At 41.4% G+C, this 21,399-nt stretch overlaps 4 protein-coding genes and 1 long non-coding RNA gene across 6 annotated transcripts in view; 1 reads left to right on the top strand and 4 right to left on the bottom strand.

Moving 5' to 3' along the window:
* Window positions 1-1,300, bottom strand: part of LOC116981817 (homeobox protein Hox-B3a-like) — a 307,149-nt gene extending 305,849 nt beyond the window's left edge. Inside the window, exon 1 of the mRNA XM_033034946.1 lies at window positions 759-1,300. The gene's annotated coding sequence lies outside the window, so the exon portion shown is untranslated. The remainder of the gene's footprint in view (window positions 1-758) is intronic.
* A 1,361-nt stretch (window positions 1,301-2,661) lies between these two features.
* On the bottom strand, window positions 2,662-5,750 carry hoxb7 (homeobox B7). The gene is made up of 2 exons (XM_033034959.1): window positions 5,197-5,750; window positions 2,662-3,472 (listed from the first exon to the last, which is right to left on the bottom strand). Exons 1-2 carry the CDS (start codon window positions 5,594-5,596, stop codon window positions 3,237-3,239), a joined length of 636 nt encoding a protein of 211 aa, XP_032890850.1. The 5' UTR covers window positions 5,597-5,750; the 3' UTR covers window positions 2,662-3,236.
* A 781-nt stretch (window positions 5,751-6,531) lies between these two features.
* Window positions 6,532-12,266, bottom strand: hoxb8 (homeobox B8). Of its 2 annotated transcripts, XM_033034956.1 has the most exons (3): window positions 11,841-12,266; window positions 8,292-9,009; window positions 6,532-7,512 (listed from the first exon to the last, which is right to left on the bottom strand). In XM_033034956.1, exons 2-3 carry the CDS (start codon window positions 8,716-8,718, stop codon window positions 7,226-7,228), a joined length of 714 nt encoding a protein of 237 aa, XP_032890847.1. In that variant the 5' UTR covers window positions 8,719-9,009; window positions 11,841-12,266; the 3' UTR covers window positions 6,532-7,225. The 2 variants fall into 2 exon arrangements, with proteins under 2 accessions (XP_032890847.1, XP_032890848.1); XM_033034957.1 differs by lacking the exon at window positions 11,841-12,266 and having other exon boundaries at window positions 6,532-7,509; window positions 8,292-9,074.
* Window positions 12,267-16,926: 4,660 nt separating this feature from the next.
* Window positions 16,927-21,228, bottom strand: hoxb9 (homeobox B9). Its single transcript, XM_033034954.1, has 2 exons — window positions 19,820-21,228; window positions 16,927-18,647 (listed from the first exon to the last, which is right to left on the bottom strand). The coding sequence occupies exons 1-2, from the start codon at window positions 20,361-20,363 to the stop codon at window positions 18,406-18,408; spliced, it is 786 nt and encodes a 261-aa protein (XP_032890845.1). The 5' UTR covers window positions 20,364-21,228; the 3' UTR covers window positions 16,927-18,405.
* Window positions 20,808-21,399, top strand: part of LOC116981832 — a 1,425-nt gene continuing 833 nt past the window's right edge. The window contains exons 1-2 of the long non-coding RNA XR_004414298.1: window positions 20,808-20,933; window positions 21,223-21,399. The exon at window positions 21,223-21,399 is cut by the window's right edge and continues 833 nt beyond it. This is a non-coding gene — a long non-coding RNA (uncharacterized LOC116981832). The remainder of the gene's footprint in view (window positions 20,934-21,222) is intronic.

Here is a 21,399-nt window from a genome sequence, read left to right as displayed (position 1 = left end):
ATATTATAGCAATGCAGAACATGTTGGGCCTCTTGCTTGCTAAACATTCAAAACCACGATGATCTAAACGCCATCTTATATTACATCATCTTACAATCATCCGCTATTGATGTAAGCTGAAACGATAATGCCCTCCAACAAAAAAAAAAGACCTGTCGCATATCATAAAGGTATGAATCTATAACCAGAGCATCGACTCTCCAAAGAACAGATTATTGACAAGCATCAGACACAATAGAAGAAAAATATCACTATTATAATACAACTATGCTACGTCTACGCGTCACCCTGGGCGACAATGCTCGGTCTCGTCTACTCCAGATAAAAAATATGTTTACGTATCGAGCCACCCACGAGAAACGATTAACAATCTCCAAGCTCATTTAATATTACCATGTAACAGAATTCGTCCCCGAACACAATGATAGATTTATCAACGAACCACAGTTGCCTTGGCTGACTGGTGCCTTAATTGTGCAACATACAAGTAGATCAGAAACGCTCGCGGGAAACAAATCAGTCCCAGAACTAAAGGTCTTTCATTAAATTAAAGAATCATCTTCCAGATAACCGTCTCCAAACGTCGCCTGATTAGAAAAAAAAAACACAACTGATATATTCTCCAACTGACGTCAACAAATATCTAATTACTTCCTCCAAGGTTTTTTCTTTCCGCTTATTTTCTGCACACAGCTCATCTAACATATTGCTAAAAAAAAAAAAATCAATTGTGAAAGACGTGCTAATATTCACCTTACCTTTTTAAGCATCATCTGTGATTTTGTTTCGATCTTCCATCTCTCAGTTTGGAAGCATCGCGATTTTTTTTCTCTCCACGTACAGTATTGTCCCAAACTGATAGCCGTCGGTTTAACCTGCACCCGCAGACTGGTGGGGGGGGGGGGGGGGGGGGGGTTCGTGGATCTGTCATGTACACGGCAATTCGGAACTCGAGCCTCTTTGAAAAATGATATCATCCACATCATTGAGACTTTGCGCCACTCCATCCATTGCAGAAATCCCCAATCGGCAGACAAGTGGCAGAATGCAGAAAAAAAAGTCGTTTTTACTTTATATAATGCGTGTGTGTGAGTGTGTGTGTGTGTGTGTGTGTGTGTGTGTGTGTGTGTGTGTGTGTGTGTGTGTGTGTGTGTGTGTGTGTGTGTGTGTGTGTGTGTTTGTCTGTGTGTATTTTCAGTTCCAATAGTAACTATCAAAGTTTGGAAAACCACGACAGAAGCCCTGAGGAGGACGCAGAACCGACCGAAGGTACGGTGGCCAAACGAATGCTGCAATATACTCACATGGGAAATCATAAAAAGTTCATGTTCACGGTTGCTATCCACATGACCGGCAGCGGCCAATCGAAGGACCGATCCACTCATAAAGTTCTCTCACAAAGTTGTAAATTTTCATAAAACAACAAGGAATTTATTGCATTTCTTCATGACTACTAACAACCGGCCCCCTCGCCGCCATCTTTTGAGCAGGAGCGACATGACAAAAAAAAAGAGATTGTTTCTTATTAGATCTTTTATTTATTTTTTAAAAACGTTAAGATTTACCTAGTATGTCTCTTAATCCACCACCGGTTAAAGCATAGCCTCATTCTGCCGGGCTCTGCAAGACGAAAGGCGGCCACAGACTTCAAATAATTCTGCGAAAGTAAAATTATTCTTGTCGTATTCCCTCTGCTTTTCCGTTATTTGCGGAATTCTCGTCAAATAAATGCGGTGTTCGGTTATTATTTGCGTCTACTACAAATAAATACACCGTTTAATTCAACGGGATTTGTCCGGCTTCATTTTAATAGCCAATTTTCACTTTATATAAATTATTTTCCCCCAAATTAACAGCGAGCCCTCTATTTCTGTCTCTCTATTTGAGGACATTAACTGTACATTTAGCGTTATTTTATTTGATCGATTCGGTAGATTTCATTTGTCCTTTGTATCCCAAATTACAAAAGACAAGGGCGAGGATGCACCGACCGTTATCGGCGAATAGGTTGGATTTATCCCCTTTTATTTTACAATACGCAGTGTGCCCATGTAATAGAAGGCATCTAAACAACCAACCGTCGGTTTTTGTTACTGGAATTAATATACAGAAAACATTATATATTTTTTAATGGTATGAATTAAGTTAACGGGTTCATTCAATGGGGGTCTTTAAAAAAAGAATATTCACCTCTATTTCCCGACAACCCTATTTTTATTGTGGAAGCGATAACGTTGGTTGGGTAAATTAGATGGTTATATGGAATGCACAATGGGAGAAATGTTACAATTGGCGAATTGGGCTAAATAGATGACTTTGATATCCGATCCCTAACCCGACCCCATTGTATTTGCAGTTTATAATACCTTTTAGATACTGCTAGAATTACAACCTTCCCACAAAACACTTTCTTTCATCGTGTTCTTTCGTTGTGGTGTTTTTTGGTTAATTGCCTTTTTCTGTTACAGTGGGAGAGTTGGTTTTTAAAAAGTCGAGTACCGAAAGACGAATTGAAAGAGGAATGTTCCATTCATATGGCCAAATCTTCTTGACTTGGACTCGGCATTCTATATATATATATATATATATATTTATAAATGAGGGATATTTGTGTCAGTGTGGGTGCTGCGTAGAAATTCAACGTTTGACTTCGAAGCACAATAACGAAAAAATGTCCTCATTTTATTTCACAAAACAGTTTTACATCCGTCATGGTAAAACGCGCAATCCTAACAAAACAGAAATGGTCCATTCTTAAATATATTTTAAAAAAATGTACAGAGAAATAATCCTCAACACTTTGACTAGAACACCAATGTATATATTTAACTCTAACAGGAGTTGATACGGGACACACATGGATAAACTGTACACGGGTTGTGACTACACATAGATCCTTTTCGAAACTATACTTACAAACGAGAAATGACACCAAGACAGTAACAAATATAACGTCACTGATTTTTGTTCCCCCATTAAATACACATGGTAAATTAATGCTAATTACAGTAACGGCCATTCACCACAATTCACCAGAAAGCCTAATGCACATACTATATATACCTTTACTTGTACAATATAGACTTGGGTTATTCCCTCTATCTGTATAATACAAACTACAAGTTACGGATTTAGGTAGTATTCTGTTTCAGTGTTAAGAAATGCGGAACAAATTCCTCCATTTGTTTAAAAAGTCATTGCTTATGCCTCTAAGTGTTTAGAGTTTATTTGTTCCTTCATTCTTCTTGCTTTTCCTCGGTTGCTTCGGTGGGACTGGTGACTTTGCTCTCCTTCTTCCACTTCATGCGCCTGTTTTGAAACCAGATCTTAATCTGGCGTTCGGTCAGGCAGAGAGCGTGAGCAATCTCGATGCGTCTCCGCCTGGTGAGGTAGCGGTTGAAGTGAAACTCTTTCTCCAACTCGAGGGTTTGATACCGGGTGTACGTTTGACGCCCCCGCTTCCTGTCTGAGGCTGCGAAACGCCGACCCAGTAGAGACATCGAAAGAAAGAGCAAAACAGAGAGAGAGAGAGAAAAGAAATTACTAACAAAGCATCAACATTCTCTTAAAAAATTGTAGCATTGCTCCCCCCCTCCAGCCCTTCATGCTCGTCACGAATTCCACCATTTCCCCCCGAATTTCTCATTGACAGATACAATAAATTGCTGTCGGATACTAACAGAGTTCAATCAATATAAAGTTTGTGTTGGTGCATTTGAAAGAAGGACTGACTTGGTTCTTTATGAGAGAGAATTTACAATGTTTAAACTGCACTGAAAGGTTTGAACCCACTGTCATGTACAGCAACTCAAAAACATATTGACTTTAATTTTCTATTAGGTATTACTTTTAAGATAGAGGTTTTTTTTTGTGTATTAGCTGAGTAGCCTTAACCTATTGATGGATGGTTATTGTGCTACATCCTAAGAGCTCTCTGGATTAGGTGAATTAATGTTATGTAACGTGAGACTGACAGGTAGCTAGAAAATGGATACAACAATTTGGTTTGGAGAATAACATCGTGGTGCACTCTGTTGCCACGGTTGTGTTGGAAGGGAGCAATGTCCAAATATATTAATGTCGCTGCTTTTCACCCACATATGCGGGACAAAACAAAACAAAGGTAGATGAAGGGCAGGAAACAGGCCGCGCTGGTCTGGTTCCCAAAGTGGGATACTGTTGCTAAGAGGCAACCGCCCCCACAAAGACTCCCATCCTCACCCCGCCACCTCCCCACCCTCAACCAAGTGCGCGCGCGCGCACACACACACACACACACACACACACGCACACACACACACGCACACACGCACACGCGCACACACAATCTCTCTCGCACTTTTCCTTTCTCTCATACACGCATACACTCACAGACATAGACATTAACACACACACACACAAACACATACGCACGTAAACGCGCGTGTACACTCACACACACTCACACACACACACACACACACACACACACACACACACACACACACACACACACACCTCCACACAACCCTCACCCTAAGTATCGCACATCCACACCGGACCTTCAGTACCCCTGGCGATCTTAATCTTACTGTTTACACCTCAGTATTTCCTACGCAACTGGATATCTTTGATGATATTTGGGGGGTATCGTCGGCCACCTTTTTGCCCTCCCCGGTCTATTTCATATCACACGCACTCCCCACGTCCCAACTCCCCCATGCCACCCACCCCCCCAATCCCCGACCCCCTCCCTTTCCAACTGCATCCGCAGCGCCCAATAGCACGCTGTGACTCGGAAACCCCGAGAGAAACTTTCAAGCGAAGCAAAATCGAAACAGATTAAGGCGAGATAAACATTAAAAAGAAAGGGCGACTTGAGTCTCGGGGGATGTTCCGGGTTCATTGTCCTTTTTTCCTTGATGGGAAAGAACAAAGGTTGCTGAAGGCGCACGAGACCAAAAATGATTCTTCGGTGTGTGTGTGTGTGTAAATGTGTTTGTATTTCAATGGTCAACTTTAAAGCCTCCTGACTCTTATTTAAGGTATTTCTACCACGCAGCCAATATAATCCAAATCACTGACTTAATTGCCGGTGGGGGGAGACCATTGAATTTTATGCCCCTGTTTAGTGAACGTCATGAATGAACACAACACCCTCATGCAATAAACTCATTCACGGCCCCCCTCACATTTGATGTGACTTTTCCCACATACCTGAGCTCTTCATCCAGGGATAGATCCGGAAGTTCTCCGAATGCGGATCTGCCTCTCTTTGCTCCGACTTGCTGCAACTCTGCTTGCAAGAGTCCCCGGCGCCGCACATCATTGATGAGATATTGTGATCGAATGAGGAGCAGTGCATGTTAAAGGAGTTCGCGTTGAGGCCATAAGGAGACGTGTACATGGTCGGGGTCTGGTGGTGCAGACTGTTGCCTGTGCTGTACAGACCCGGCACTGTGGCAGCATACGAAGCCGAGCCTGAGCCGTAGCCAGACCGCTGGGAGTTTGAGGCAAAAGCACAAGAAGTTGGCTCCGAAAATACCCCCGTTGGAAAAACAGAAGTTCCGGCCGTATATTTCGAAAATAAAGCATTCGCATAATACAATGAACTCATAATTTGGCCGGTGATTTGTTGGCCGGGACGTTTCAGTGTCGGTTTTACGAGGTACGGTGATATATTACGGAATTAGAGTCCAGATTTACACCGAAAGAACCCCTTTTTCCTCCCGATGCACGTGATAATGGCACGTGACACGCCGGGCCAATGAGAGCAGGTTACCCATTGCTTCCTTGGTTGATGTGTAAAAAAAAAAATCCAGATCAAAAGAAAAAAAATTCCTGCATCCAAATATTAATGTGACTAACTTTAATGACCAGGCGCGGAGCGACCGGTTTCAGTTTGGAGGTTTGGTTTGATCGATAATTTAGATAAAATTTTAAGAAAATCGATTCGTTTACTGCAGGTTGGAATCAGATAACTCATTTGTCAAAACAGCATATTTTTTTGGCCCGTTCACGTTCCAATAAAGCCTGCTATAACTTCCTCTAATCGATATCCACCTTCAGACCGGTCCCTGATCGGGGCACAATCTCTTGGACCTATTTTCCCAAATAGGGAAATAGCAACGGTCTGATACACACAAACAAAACAAAAAAATGTGCTCACACTCTCATTGCTCCACTGTTATTGCTGGCTAATATCGCAGCGTAGATGGCTACTTGTTCTTTTTGCAAAGGGAGGGGGGGGGGGGGGTTTAAAAGGGGGGAGGCAGGAATGTGAGTGCAACTCTGAACATTAATAGGATGCTCATAATGAAATTCAGAAAGACAAATCGAGTCAAGTGTGTGATAGCTGTGTATTATTGATACTCTGATGTGCACACTTTTCAATAACATTATCCGACCCACCTATCTGGTCATTTGGCTGTTGCGATATGGCGTGCATAGTTAATTTTTTTTTTTTTAATTTGCCAAATCTCACTTTTAATAAAATCCATTGACAAGGGAAAAGAAACCAAGCCAGTTCACAGTTGTGATTTTTTTTCCTCTCGCTGGTAAAGTTTATTGTCCCCCTTTCCGCCGCTCGCATGTTCAAACAATAGTCCAATTCTGTGTGGAAACAATAATGCATCACCGCTCCGCCCACCTCGCCGCACCCCCCCCCCCCCCCCCCCCCAATAATTGCAACTCGCGTTTACAGTAGGTTATCTCACAGTTAATACTGAAGAGTTATTTTCTCCACGTTTCGTAAAAAAAAAACAACACTTTGCCATGCCGCCTTGAGGAAAAACAATTTTATAAATACACCAAAGCCGTAAACAATAACACAATCTAAATAGCTAAAGCTTCAATAGGCAGCTTCATGTTGTTGGGATTTTTTTTAAAGCTAATAGTTATTAGCTGATGTAGTGCAGACGGCTTAAACATACTACAATGCTATTTCAACACACACAAACTAGTACATTGTTCTATAAACGTCACGTTAAATACTTTACAGAAACTCAATTAAATAGCTAGACTGTTACACAATGACAGGTACATGTCAGGTACAAAGTTGAAATGGTCCCATTAGTCTACATCTTCATACATTTCGGTACAATGTTTTTTGTTGTTGTTTATTATACAGTATTCAGTAACATTTGTTCTGCTTCTCACACCCACCCACACAACTTAAAATTTGTCAACCTTATCCTATCATTTCCCTTCCTTATTTTTTTTTTTTTTGTCGAATGGTTAGTTGTGATCATTGCTGTTCATCGTTGGCTTCATCTTCCTTCACTTCCTTCTCCTTCGGACTCTCCTCTATTTCGGACTTACTGCTGGGAAACTTATCCTTGTTATTCTCCTTTTTCCATTTCATCCTCCTGTTCTGGAACCATATTTTGACCTGCCGCTCGGTTAGTCCCAGGGCGTGTGACACTTCGATCCGCCGTTTGCGAGTCAGATATGGATTGAACAAAAACTCTTTCTCAAGTTCGAGTGTCTGATAACGACTGTACGTTTGTCTTCCTCTGCGCCGTCCTGCAGCTACTGAGTAACATAGGGAGGGAGAGAGGGAGAGGGAGAGAGGGGGAGAAAGAGAGGGGGGAGACATTGAGAGAAAGAGAAAGGGGAGAAAGGAAGGAAGAGAGAGAGGGGAGGGAAAGAGGGGGAAAGAGAGAGAGTGGGAGAGAGATAGAGAATAAGGAAGGGGGATAGAGGAGAAAGAGAGAAGGGGAAAGAGAGAGGTGGGGGTGGGGTGGGGGGGGGGGGGGAAAGAGAGGGAAAAGGGAGAGAGGAGAAAAGATGGGAGAAACAGTCAGGTTCTGTAAGTGTTATAGAGGGGGTAAACTAAACAAGATTCAAACACTATTAAACATTATTCAACATCTTGGGATGAAATACGCCATAAAATTGCAATAAAGCTACAAAGAGCACGTAATATACTACACTTAAATACGCCTTCAGGATCATTAAAGTATAAAGTAATTTACAAGTGTTGAAGTTTAGAATCATAAAACACTAAAGTTACAGTCTTTCCTTTATTGGCTCAGGAAATGAACCTTGCTGCCTTTATTTTAATGTGTGTGCGTGTGTGTGTGTGTGTGTGTGTGTGTGTGTGTGTGTGTGTGTGTGTGTGTGTGTGTATGTGTGTGTGTGTGTGTGTGTGTGTGTGTGTGTGTGTGTGTGTGTGTGTGTGTGTGAGTGTGTGTGTGTGTGTGAGTGTGTGTGAGTGTGTGTGAGTGGGTGCCCGTGTGCGATAGACTTTACCCCTTATCCTGGCTTTCTCCCCCTTTTTTTAAAGAATTTCTTGTTAGCTCATATCTCACCTTGCGGTCTCATCCACGGGAAGAGCTGTGTCGGAGATGGACTCTGTTCTGAATTCTCTGCTTCTTCTCCTAGGCTGTTCGCCGTCGACTTACTGTCGGGATATTGAACCAGCTCGGCCTCTTGTTGTGCGGCGAAAATGGGCTGCCTCTGCAAGGCATCGTAGCCGTAGAAGGTGCCGGGGTCCCCGTGACACGTCACCGTACACGGATTCTGTTGATACGCGGAGGTGGAGAGAGTGGCGGCGCCGTGATGGTAGAAATCCTGGATCTGACCGGGGTGTTGGAAGCTCCCCCCGCTGCCCGGTCCATAGACCACGGTGGCTCGAGTGCCCAGGTCTTGGCTGAACCCGCAGTCATAATAATTGGGGCGCAGGGAGTCCCCACTTTTATACTTGGAAAACAACGAATTGACAAAGTAGGAGCTCATCTGGAAAGGACTAGGTCTCTCAGCTGAACGCAGGGAACTTAGTGTTTGGTAAACAGACAATCAAACAAGCCAAGGATTTTTTTTTTCTGGGAAAATTAAGCCTTCATCTTATTGATCTTAACACACGGGATCCAGGCATCACATCTTCCTGAAGAGGTTCGCTCATAAACCGTTTTCTGTGATTTACTTCAGCCCAAATGAGTTGTTTCATATTTTGCCGTCTCTTTTCATGATAATTTGCATTTATTAGCCCGACCACGTCCTATTGGCTTTGCCTACTCCGTGCGGACACTGTACCGCGTGAAAAGGGAATGGTGAGAGAGAGAGAGGGAGAGAGAGGGAGAGAGAGGGAGAGAGAGAGAGAGAGAGAGAGAGAGAGGGAATGGGAGAAAGATAGAGAGGGGGGAATATGCGCATTAATATATTCCACCGTGTTCATTACCGGGATATCAGCCGCTTTACAACAGATGAAATACATACGCCACCAAAAGATTGATAAGGGGACGTATCTATGCTGTGGTGAAGTAGAGGATGGAGAGACACGTTAATTTCCAAACCATTTAATGAGTATATGCGTCTCTTTTAAAGGTCAGAGTTACATCAACAAGACATGGAAGTGCAGTGGCAAACCTAAAATCTAATTACTATCAACATTGGACCTAATTGCTATATTTCCTCCCAAGTTATTGCAGTATGGCCACATGTCCAGCAACACTCGTATGCAAATTATTGGGTGTTTTTTTTGTAAAACATATATATATATTTAATCTTAATAAGGAGTTCTAGTGGTATTTAACAATTTAATGACCCGTTTGCCTATTATTAATAAAGCCCTTTATCTGGTGCTTGGACGGAGTCTGGAACAGTTACAGTCATCTGAGAACTATACGAAAGAGATTAAGGAACTGTAAAGCGCAATAAAAGCGCAGCCTGTTATTGTTTATAACATGCAGTGAGCGGCAGTTAGTGATTTTATGGGACGCTCTGTGCTGAGCAGTAAAATATAGGGGTTTTGAAGTGGACTCTCTCTGACCGCTTACTATTTTACACCATAAACTTATACATAAATAGTATATATATGCAACAACGTTTAATATAAAAAAGGAATTATGGACTAGTCCCTACGGGCTTACACTGTATATTGCAAATTTGGCCTCATTAAAGTTGTTTTAGCTACCAACAGACACAACATTTTCCTTCCTTCTGCCGGCAAGTGTAATGACTCTAAATAAAGCAGAGACTTAAATAGAACGGCATCGAGCCCTTTTTATGCTTTGTACGTCATAAAATGCGTGTGTGTGTGTGTTTGTGTGTGTGTGTGAGTATGAGTGTGTGTTTGTGTGTGTGTGTATGTGAGTATGAGTGTATGTGTGTGTGTGTGTGTGTGTGTGTGTGTGTGTGTGTGTGTGTGAGTATGAGTGTGTGTCTGAGTGTGTGTGTGTGTGTGTGTGAGAGTATGTGTGTGTGTGTGTGTTTGTGTGTGTGTGAGTGTGTGAGTATAAGTGTGTGTGTGTGAGTATAAGTGTGTTTATGTGTGTGTGTGTGTGTGTGTGTGTGTGTGTGTGTGTGTGTGTGTGTGTGTGTGTGTGTGTGTGTGTGTGTGTGTGTGTGTGTGTGTGTGTATGTGTGTGTGTGTGTGTCTGTGTGTGTCTGTGTGTGTGTGTATCTATGTATCTGTGAGTGCGTTTGTGGATACAATTGAAATAATTTGCAACGAAATGACAGTGCAACCTAAAATCCAATGCTAACCTGAGGGAAGCTCTTGCAATGCTAGGCCATATTTTTAACCTTCGTTTGCTATTAAACCCTTGAAGAAAACCAGTAATAATGAAATATAGTGAATCCAATGTTAATTTGTAAGTATGATCATTTACTTGTGACGATTGACTGTGAACTATTTCCAACTAATATGAAAGCCAGGAGAACAACACCAAAACCTTTTTTTTTCGGTAAATAGACCCAATACTTTGGTTTTGAGGACAAGTTAAGAAGAAGCTGAGATCGCTTTAACGGGTCTTGCAAGGCATATCAGATGCAATCATACATTTAAATCAGAATACACCCGCTACTTTGAATAGGCAATCAGAATATCCATGGCCAAACATAAACCTGGCCCAAATCAACAGCTTTCTCCCCCTCGTCATGGTTTAAAAGTTAGTTTAAAATTTAACTTATTTGAACGTCAAGTGAAAAATCAAACTTTCGTGCATCGAACTCACTGCATTAATCCACAGTTATTGCGTCTTTAGTTATTCATTCATTTCTACCGATCTCCCTAACCGTGCAACCTGTTTCCGACTACTTATTTTGTGATATTTAAATAGGACGATTTGCTCTAAGTATCTGCCAGCATGGTTGCATTAAAGATGAAAATCCTGATGATTTCTGAGCTGTCTATTTCGATTCTATTTTGCAAGAGGGACACACGAAATGACGAGGACCTGAACGAGCTGGTGCCGGAAAAGTATCACGTCCAAACTTATTGTGTGGAAGTAGTTGGGATTATTAGAGATGGCGGGTTATTATAATGGTGTTCTGATGGCCAGTGAAATATGGTCAACTGATCGAATAAGAAAAGTGATTCAAATATATTCACCGAAGATAGTTAGTTATGTGAATTACTTAACAACTTGCAAACAAGATTCGATTCTGGACATCTTCACGTTTTTCAAACGAGTTGCTTGATAAAGCAGTTGCATTAAACTTCACATATTTTTTTAGGGGGGGGGGGGTGAGAATAGATAAGTTCTGTTCTGCAATCGTTCGCTAAATGGCCTCCTTTCGAAAGTTTGTCCTATACATTTACCTGTACCTGCCTTCCTCTGACTGCAATTAAAATAATTTAACACAACTCCACTTTTCCACAAGATTACAGGAAAACTTTGAGATTGTTACCTCTTGTTATAACCATTTTCGCAATGCCTCTTACTACTTATACTGGTCTATTACACATAGATTATCACCCCCCCCCCCCCCCACCCCCGCAGTTTACATGCAATATTGTTAAATAGAACGGATTTTTTTTTCGATTTAAGCCGATCAAAGTTTTTTTTAAATGCGATTTTTCTGCAACATAGACTAACAAGATTAGTACCAATCCCGCGAAAAACGCACGGAGATACCTGGTTGGAACGCGGTCCTCTTGTAACTACACTTGGTTAATTAGCTGACGAATTTTTAGAGCTTTTTCGGGAAACTGATATCAGACGGCAAAAAAAAATTCCACAACTTGCGAATGTCCATCCCGCGAAGACACACGTGACTGTTGTTCTATGATGAGGTATTGCGGCCGTGACGTATCTGGATGGTTCTGGGATGTTTGGTTCATATTGCGGACTTCTCAGCATCTTGTGCTTTTTTTAAATAATGTTATCACGCTATCAGCAACGTGAATCGTGTCATGACTTTAGTTCAATTTTATCGGAAAGTATTCACAATTGCACATCTTCAGTTTGGATTTGAGCATTTGACTATTGTGCTTTTAGAAAGCGGCATTTTGTAAACTCTTTGACTCCACAGACATACACACACACTAAGGCGCCTGCACATACACACACACATACACACAGAGCCACACACACACACGCACACACACACACAGCAACACGCACACACACACACACACACACAGCAACACGCACACATGCACACAAACATACATGTACACGAAGTTGTCACACACAACGATGAATATAATTTTCAAATCTATTCGGGAAACAAATCAATTTCTACTTAAATAGTTTCCCGAAATGTTTATATTTATTTCTGAAGCCAATGTTCTTGGTAGTATTTCACAACAACCATGAACACACGCACACACACACACTATATATATATATATATATATATATATATATATATATATATATATATCTATAGTATATGGGATATTACAGCGACGTAACAGTAGTATAGGCTTATGCCGCGACACCGTTTCTTTTCCCAATGACGACCAGTTCAATTGCTAAAGGGATTAACACAAATACACCGCAGTTAATTGTGTATCTGCGCGCTTGTGCCGCCTTAATGGGATAAATGTTGATAATTTAACGGATGAATAGCATCTCACTAGAGTTTAATCAGAAGTTAATAGAATGCGAGCATCATATACGAAAGGGAAAACATCCTCGAAATGGTCTTGTTTGAATTTCCAACTCACCAGCCTGGTGTGCATAGTGAGTCGTGAACCCATAGCCACAACACCTTCAGATAGGAATTGTACATGGTCGTAATTGCAAATTATTAATGACATATATCCGCAGTTCTCGGTAGAGATTTCAAAGAATTACAATGTAAAATTGTCCTCAAAAGTGATTGTCCTCGGAGCTTTTATCTTACATTTCTGCTCCCTCCCCCCGCCCGCCCGCCCACCCCTCTCAAAGTATGGGGCACGGATTGACCATGAAGAATATGTATATATGCAGTGCAGGAAAATAAGACAGAATGAATGGTAAACTACTGTAGAATAAAATACACAGGGACAGAACCAGATTTTTAAAACGTGCTAAAGGCGTCCCCTTCATTTTTGAGGCAGGTATAGTCCCGAGGTTGAAGTCAGTCCTATTTTGTCAGAAACCTATTTCAAATGATTGCTGTTCCTCCGTCTTTATGTTATAAACATACCAAGACTGCATTTCGCTTTCAACCTGAACACGGAAGATCAATCTAAAGCTGAATCGCGAAACTTTTCAAAATGGTGTCAAGGATAAAAAAAAACGAAACCAATCAGGCCTGAGATGAATGAAACACGAAGGTCTGGAAATGTCTGGAAGAAATTTCCATGCATGTTGGGGTTTGGTTTGTTGAATGAAAGACCGTCACACAAATAATAATCAATACGCATGAAGCAGTCTAAGATGCATCCAGTGCATTGAGAGGTGAGGATCTAACGGGGCTGAAAGTTCATTTGGAATCTATGCACCCAGATATGATAATATCTACCCAAAGCACGGCTTTTGAGCAAAGAAAGCGACGTTACTTTCCTATCGTTTTGTATTAGGCAGTCGCAAAGCTCACTGTTTGCTCGCTATCTAGCTGTGCAAACAATAATTTGAAGACCTCATCTTAAACATTTTGCACATTTCCCAGATGTTTCAAGCCTCGGAAAATTCTCTGCTACAGAGCAGGCTCCTTCCTTTTATTGTCCAATGCCGTGGGATATCTTCGCAAAAATGGCCGAATTTATTTATCCGTAAGTTCTTGAGACTTACTAAAGCATTTCAAAAAATAAAAAAGGCATGAACCATGAAACTTACGATACTATCCCAAACAAGGTTCTGTGATATTTTGCAAACAATTGGGGCAAAATATCTGATTAGAACAAAGCTCTCGCAAACATTTTCCGACACGTTATGCTTTTTTTTTGTGCAACGGGATGGAGCAAGAATGAAGGTGGCGTGTTAGAACTATACTTGTTAAGTACATAAAGGCTTCCGAATCCTGGATTAGTGGACTAACGGGAGGTGAATGGGGGGCATGGTTGAGTTCGGTGGAACACTGCTGCCACCTACTGGACATTATGGGAGTTATTGTCGACTTGTAAAAACAGTTCAGGGTGAAATAGCACTAGCAAAAATATGCGCAATCGAGAGATAAAATCTCACGGTAAAGAATTCATTAGCCTCGGGCCGCGGTGTTTCAAGTCTTCAGTCCCATCGTCTTATGCAGAGGAGAGGAGGACAATGCCAATAAAGCACATCCTCGTAAAGTATTGGGAAGGAAGGATTGCTTCCAGCATACATTCCTAAAAAGCAGTAAACGGGAGGAACAGGCGGGTAAAGGAGCTAAAGAGCGCTTTGAGGTCTGATTCGTCTCCACCTCCAAGAGTAAACAATTGGGCATTTTACTTGAAGATACTTGGGCGCGGGCTGTAAACACAAACCAGAGATTGTGCGCCAGACGTCTCGCCAGAATCTGGGTAGCTTTTTTTATTGCAGTAATTTCTGGCAGCTTGGAATGGTTAGGAAGTCGAACAAAAGAGGGCGTCGCTGGCTTTAGGGTCTAAAAAAGCATGTTGGCTTCACTGCAATATTCAGCTGGATTCATCCTTGAAATACAATTCTTCGATATTTGCCCCTAGAAATAACATCTCATTTTATTACTTGCCACCTCCAATCGTGGATTTAATTTTAATGGCTTCTGAAAGATTCCCCTTTGCTGTGTTTGTTTAACAGACGTTCAATTCTTAACCTTCAGAAATTTATACCCTATAAACTTTTACAGCGGCCATATTATTTTATGGCAACACACACACTGAATTTCCTATAATGACAGACAACTTCCCAACCCCTCCTCCACCAAGCACCACCGTGCAAGACTCATTTCTGGTCTTTTATTTTTAATGTGCTTATGTTTCCTGTGTTGGAGAAAAATAATATTGAAAGAGAAACAACTGATATATTAGTGGTAATATACGACATGCTGGTCCTGTAATTATTTTCATCTAGTCTTAGTGGAATCTGTTTCCAGCGCTCGCATAACCACTTTCCCTAATACGGGGTTATTATAAAATATCGAATCGTAGATTTAATTTTTAATATCCCCTTGACACATGCATAGCCTTTCCAATGAAATATCCTGAAGCTTTTAAGGTGGTGAACCCTCTTCCATCCCATTTAATTATAGATGGTTTCGTTATCAACAATGAGGTTTTGCAAGTATTATTAACCAGAAATGTCACCCAGCCTGAACACACGATGGAATTGATCTTCGAATTTCATTATATGTCGTATGATCAGATTATTTTTTTTGTTGGCATGTGGTTGTGTAAAGGCATTTTGAGTAGTGTGCACCATTTTCAGTGCTCAATGTCTATCAGTAGAATATCCCCATTTGTGTTTAGGTCCAGACATACATGGCGAATATTACAGAGTAATTTAGCAACTATTCTGAAATATTTTCGTTCGTGACTTAATTTTGCGATTGGTTAATAAATATAAAGATGTAAGAGACAGCGCGAAGTTTGTCAATTTCTCGAAGCGGTTTATAGAGTCCACCAGACCAACCTCACCTTTTATACAATAAAACATGTTTTATATGTATACCAGAATGTATACATTCGTTTTCAATGTCTGTATGTGTGTCTGCATGAACCTATAGTCAGCTAGTCGTGTTGATAAAATATGCATTAACTGAACAAAAAGGTTATTCATATAATTTACTCGAACCTGGTAAATATATTTTTAAAAGCTGTCTAAAATTCTCGATACAGAGTAAATAGTGTTGAAATGACATCCCTTTAATTCCGAAATTTAAATTGTATAGGTAGGTTGACGAGACATTACTGAGCAGGAACCCATCTCTGTGAACCTTACAACTAAATCTGCAAGGCTCAGATAATGATATTTTAATCCCAATAGTTATGTCAATTCTCAGAGAACGCCTTACATATAAATATGTGTTATTTTACATTTGAATCCGTCAGCCTTTAATTTTATTCCAGTACCGACGATGCTTAACATTCAGCGTGAGATAAGTGATGAAGTCTCATAGTTTATGGTATCAATTAGACAGTAAGGCGCATAAAATATGCGACATGTAAATGCGGTTAACATTGTTGTCTGCACTTTCGTTAATTAATCGGTCAAACATTCACTACAAAATAGTGAATTTTTCAGACGCCCCCCTATCAATAAAATGATATGGAAAGTAACCCAAAGTCTCGGCATTTTAATTTAATTTTGCACTAAAAGCTTTCGACCTCTTTTGCCATCGACTCCGGGTAACGTTCCTTAGTGCAGCTGAAGCATGTTGAGGTAGCATTGTTTAAAGGAACGTTTTTATTCCGCTTCTTCCCGGTAGCCGCATACATTCTCTGCCCTGTGCTATTGAACTGACCCTTCGCTATTGTGTTCGCTGTGATGGAGAATTTATTGGGAAAAAAAGCCCAGGAATCGCATCATAAAATTACTGAAAGACTCTGTGTGTCCCAGACTGCGGCAGCGAATGCTGACGTTGTCTGCAACTATTTTCTCGTGGTTCAGGGAATCAATATATAGTCCCGTTGAGATTTGGAGAAATTGGGATCAGTTTCTTCGTTCCAAATGCAGCCTTCCATTTCCGGTTGTCATTTATTTTTCCAGACGCATTGAATAAATATAAACATTTTAGCTGTGGTAGTGGGTCTGCGCTAGGCCCAGGGACTTGATCGTGTTTACAACCAACAACAAGGCCTAGAAAGGAGACGCAAGGTCATGAGGAAACATGCACTTTTCATTTTATCAGCAGCATTTATTTTGCAGTATGTTGGTCATACATTCACATATTTCCATCTATTGATTGTGGTGTTAGGTTCACCGAGAACGGCGAGTTCAATTGTTTTTTACATCATTCAGTGGATTTCAATTCTTAGTTTGTCTATGATTAATAATATAAAATCACGTTAAATAGTGCAACCGCGCGCTGCTGCTGTTGTACAGTTCCGGTAGAGAAACAAACACTAGTAGAAGCCACCCAGATTTGGTGTGTTTATGCCAGTCAGTTGATTGGATTATTTTAAATGTAAAATCGGCACAAACCTATAAAATTCGGAGTATAAACACCAGCTCCAACCGGACAGACATAAAAATACGCAGAAATATTTACAAATTCCCTTCAGGAATGTGTTTTTTTTTTTTTACTAAAGTGTATCTCTTTTTTAAATGATCTATTTGTTGATTTCCTTTCTTGCGTGGTGGTGGGTAATGGTCATCTGGGTAACTTCGTCAGATTATTCCTAGCCTGTGTGTTTTCATAACGTTATGAAATCCTATCGTGTGCATTGTTAAATTTTGGTCTCGACCCTACTTGTCCTGTTTCCTAAGTATTAAGCCCTTATCTTTTAAAAAAAAAAGCCACGTGGTAATAATAGTTGCCCAGAGATTAACACAAAAAACACTCAACCAAGATTATAGTCAACGAAACGTGACAACTGCTCGTTTCAATTTTGGGTGCGCGGTTATGCGTTTTAAACCCAAAAATAAGAAGACAGGCCCCAAACTCACCCAAAAAAACACACAAACTAGAGTCTACAGAAACAGACATCATAATGTACACCATCATTCGGTTTAAATAGTAACCACAATTCTGTGGAAGAAAGCATGCCCCCAAAATCAAAATGACGAGGGGAGTCGCGTGAAACAATCGCAGTGTGACGCGTTTAACAACGTGTTATTAAACATTCACCTTTGCCTGTAAACAATTGATAGTAAGTCGTGTTAAATCAGTTCGAACGGAAAAGATTACAATATATATAATCGTAGGTTAAAGATCATTTTCTCTCTAAAACGTGGAACTGCAGCGAGATCCGCCACACAGACCGTCCCTAAAAGATTCACAGAAATTGTAATAATTTATATATAACCTGAAATTTATTTTTAAACCGCCAAGAGGACTGAGTAGGAATAAAAGCTCGCTGCTATCTCTCTCTCTCTCTCTCTCTCTCTCTCTGGCTAATAGAAGGGGTTGTGAATGAGAGGAAGTTGTATCTCATAATATCCTGTCATAAAATTCTCTACACGTGACTCTATTCCCTGAATGAATTCTCTAAAATGTTGGAAATAAATAGCCGAATTGCTGGGTTGTTAATACCTTACATTCAGGCTATTCTTTGCGGTGATTTTTTTCTCTGAATTACTGTGGTTTACGGCTATGTTGCACTGGGGCCAATAACCGCCGACGCGCTAAAGTTCCATAAGAATTTTCAACTCGTCACTTGAAGTCCTTCGCATGCTCCTTGTTGAGTCTTTTCATCTTCATCCTTCTGTTTTGAAACCAGATTTTGACTTGTCTCTCCGTCAGGTTGAGAAGACGAGCCACCTCGTGTCTCCGCTCTCGGGTGAGGTACATGTTGAACAGAAATTCTTTCTCCAACTCCAAGGTCTGGTACTTGCTGTAAGGACACCTTTTCTTCCTGGTCGAGCGAGCATGTAGCCAATTTGCCGAAGGGTTGCCTGGAGAGCAGTGGAGGAAGAGGGAAAAGGCAGTCAGACCCCAAAAACAAGGATGGTGATGCCAATGATTTTAATTCTTGCACTTCTCACAGTGTGATACTTATCCCCAAAAGTTTCATTTACCCAAGAACTGTAATAGCGCGAGGGTGTCTTAGGATATATTCCTCAGCGTGCATCCTTCCAGTAAATTGTAATACTAAACTGTGAATAGCTGGGCGTCTGCAGAAGAGTTGGATTTATATTTGTTTTACAGTTTATGACCACGTTTGGATATTGGGGTGTAAAACTTAACTGTGGTAGAAACGCGTAAACTGTTCTATCTCTCTCTCTCTCTCTCTCTCTCTCTCTCTAGCGAGAGATGCGCGAGGAGAGCGAGAGAGAGAGCGAGATAGAGAGAGAGGAGCAGAGCGAGAGAGAGAGGAGAGAGAGAGGAGGAGAGGGAGAGAGCGAGCGCGTGAGCGCGAGCGAGCGCGCGACGCGAGAGAGAGAGGGCGAGGAGCGATCGAGCGCGGCTCGGAGCGCAACGCACAGCAGCGCACGCGCGCGCTACGCGAAAACATCACGCGCGAGCACACACACACACACAAACACACACAAACAGACGACGCACGCTCGCTCTCGCGCAAAAAAGAACACACCATCTACGTCTACTCTCTCTATGCGCGCTCTATTTTGATATCTCCTCCTATACTCTCTCTCTCTCTCTCCGTCTCTCTCTCTCCCTCTCTCCCGCTCTCTGTCAGTTTCCCTCTCTCCCTCTCTCTCACTTTCTCTCTCTCTCTCTCCCTCTCTTTCTCTCTTTCTCTCTCTCTCTCTCCCTCTCTCGACGGTTTCACACAATGGTCCGCCACACATGTTTGCTCACCCTGCTTCAGAAGAGTTACACAAAAAAAGGGGAGAAAATAACAAGAGGAAAACGTATAGTCAGTCATTTATGTCTTTATTGCCTGCGAGAGGAAGGGCTGGTGTAAAGCCGTCGTTAAAGGGTCTGCAGGTGGTTACTGGGGAGCCCATTAAAAGGCCGAGAGGAACATAAAATAACCAGGATTATAAAATACGTGTGACTCTACCGAAGGCAAAGTGACTTCAATTAGAATCTTCCTCCTGTGGCATTAGTTTGGAAAACTATTTTCTCTCCGGGATTAATCAAGTGCATCATATGCCCAACTTACTTTGTAATGACGCCTCTTTGTCTCCTTTCTCTTCATATAAGCTGTCCTCATAGCATGGCGCTTTCCCGGACCTCATGATTTCACTCTCCAAGGATTCCCCGTGCAACTTTTGTAGCGCCGCTGGTAAGGTTTGGACGCCGTGACCCGCGAGGGGCTCCGTTTTCAATGAGTCGTGACCACTGGTAGGTATCCCGGCGACGGCCACAGCTCTGGGGGTTGGCTCCAGCCAGGATCGCATATACCTGCTTTCGGACGGGATGGGGTGAGGTTGGACATATGGATGGTATAACGTGGACACATTGGCGGGAGGCTGAGGGTACACCGGTGTCCAAGAGGTGCCGAACACCGAAGCTTTCGTCTGAAAATTACAAGCGGGGAAGTCGGAATGTTCGCTAAGACCAGGCTGTCTGGAGACTATGTATTGCCCCGAAGTTAACTTTGTTGCAGCAGTCCCTTCGCTATCATGACTTATAAGCGAATCGACAAAATAGTTACTAATAGCACCGGACATCGTCATTGTTAAACACCATACACGGCGATTCATTGGGAAATTATATGTAAGGCTAGAAATTGTTCCCTCAACTTCTCAACTAACAAAGTAGAGTTAGCTAATATGTTGTGGGCTATCTGCGAAATGATTGGTTAAAGTTTTCATGAGGCTGACAAAGCGACAATAAAACGTAAATCAATCCGCAATGGGGGTTAAACAATTAACATGGCCCCTCGTATTATATACGTTTAGAGGTGAAATCGTGTTTTAAACAAGGAACACTAATGCGTATAAACATATATAGTACAAAATCTGTAACAATGCAGCGCTGGATTAAATTAAAAAATAATAGTTTTCAGAGGGACTACTTTGCCTGTTAATTAATCTTATCTCATGTGACAAATTCTCACACCAGGGCTCATAATCGGCAGTCTTATTATTGCTGTTATTATCTTAAACCGATAACAGAAAGTAGCTTTAAACCCAATTACTCTGCCACACAATTCTCGCACGTTTCCTTGTGTTGTGATGGGCAAAGTAAACCAGCGACTCTGGCGGGGTTGGAAACCTAATTTTGAATTACGAATATTCGTCTGAGAAACCAGTGCTGGGAACAAAACGCATGTGAGTTCAATATGTTCAAAGCTTTTTTTACACGGGAGGGTTTGTGGTGAAAGTGTACTTCCTGATAATTGACAAGTCAAGACTTTGTAGTTCTCCATCATATTTTAATTTGGACAACATTCGTACTGGACTCGATTAATTTAATGATAACTCGTTGTTCATAAGATCCTTTTGTTCCGATTGTATTTATTTTGAGGCTGACCCATGCATTAACGACATTGCTTCATAATACTCTGAATCACAGGGGTTTGCGTTTTAATTCCCTAACAAGGCTATTTTACATGTATAGGAAGTCTGGACAGAGGGCAGCCGGATCCACGGCGAATCAGCGGATTATTGTGAAGTGATTTAAATATGTATCAATTGTTAAAAGTGGTTAATTTAAAGTCATGTCCTCTCTTCTCATCGTTCCTATCTGCCCTTTCCGTGAGGATCAATGCCACCAAATGAAGTTATTGGAATCCGG

Source organism: Amblyraja radiata, chromosome 16 (assembly GCF_010909765.2).
Source record: "Amblyraja radiata isolate CabotCenter1 chromosome 16, sAmbRad1.1.pri, whole genome shotgun sequence".
Lineage (NCBI taxonomy): Eukaryota > Metazoa > Chordata > Chondrichthyes > Rajiformes > Rajidae > Amblyraja > Amblyraja radiata.
Note: the sequence above shows the minus strand (reverse complement) of the source record. Positions and strands in the feature narration are given on the sequence as shown.

Bases quoted from the DNA above. Each gene is read 5' to 3' on its own strand.
- hoxb9 (XM_033034954.1), bottom strand. From the start codon at position 20,363: ATGAATCGCCGTGTATGGTGTTTAACAATGACGATGTCCGGTGCTATT. The intron at 18,648-19,819 runs GTAAGTTGGGCA...ACTGCTCTCCAG, and splicing joins CAAAGAGGCGTCATTACAAA to GCAACCCTTCGGCAAATTGG.
- hoxb8 (XM_033034956.1), bottom strand. From the start codon at position 8,718: ATGAGCTCCTACTTTGTCAATTCGTTGTTTTCCAAGTATAAAAGTGGG. The intron at 7,513-8,291 runs GTGAGATATGAG...TATGTTACTCAG, and splicing joins CCCGTGGATGAGACCGCAAG to TAGCTGCAGGACGGCGCAGA.
- hoxb7 (XM_033034959.1), bottom strand. From the start codon at position 5,596: ATGAGTTCATTGTATTATGCGAATGCTTTATTTTCGAAATATACGGCC. The intron at 3,473-5,196 runs GTATGTGGGAAA...GGCGTTTCGCAG, and splicing joins TCCCTGGATGAAGAGCTCAG to CCTCAGACAGGAAGCGGGGG.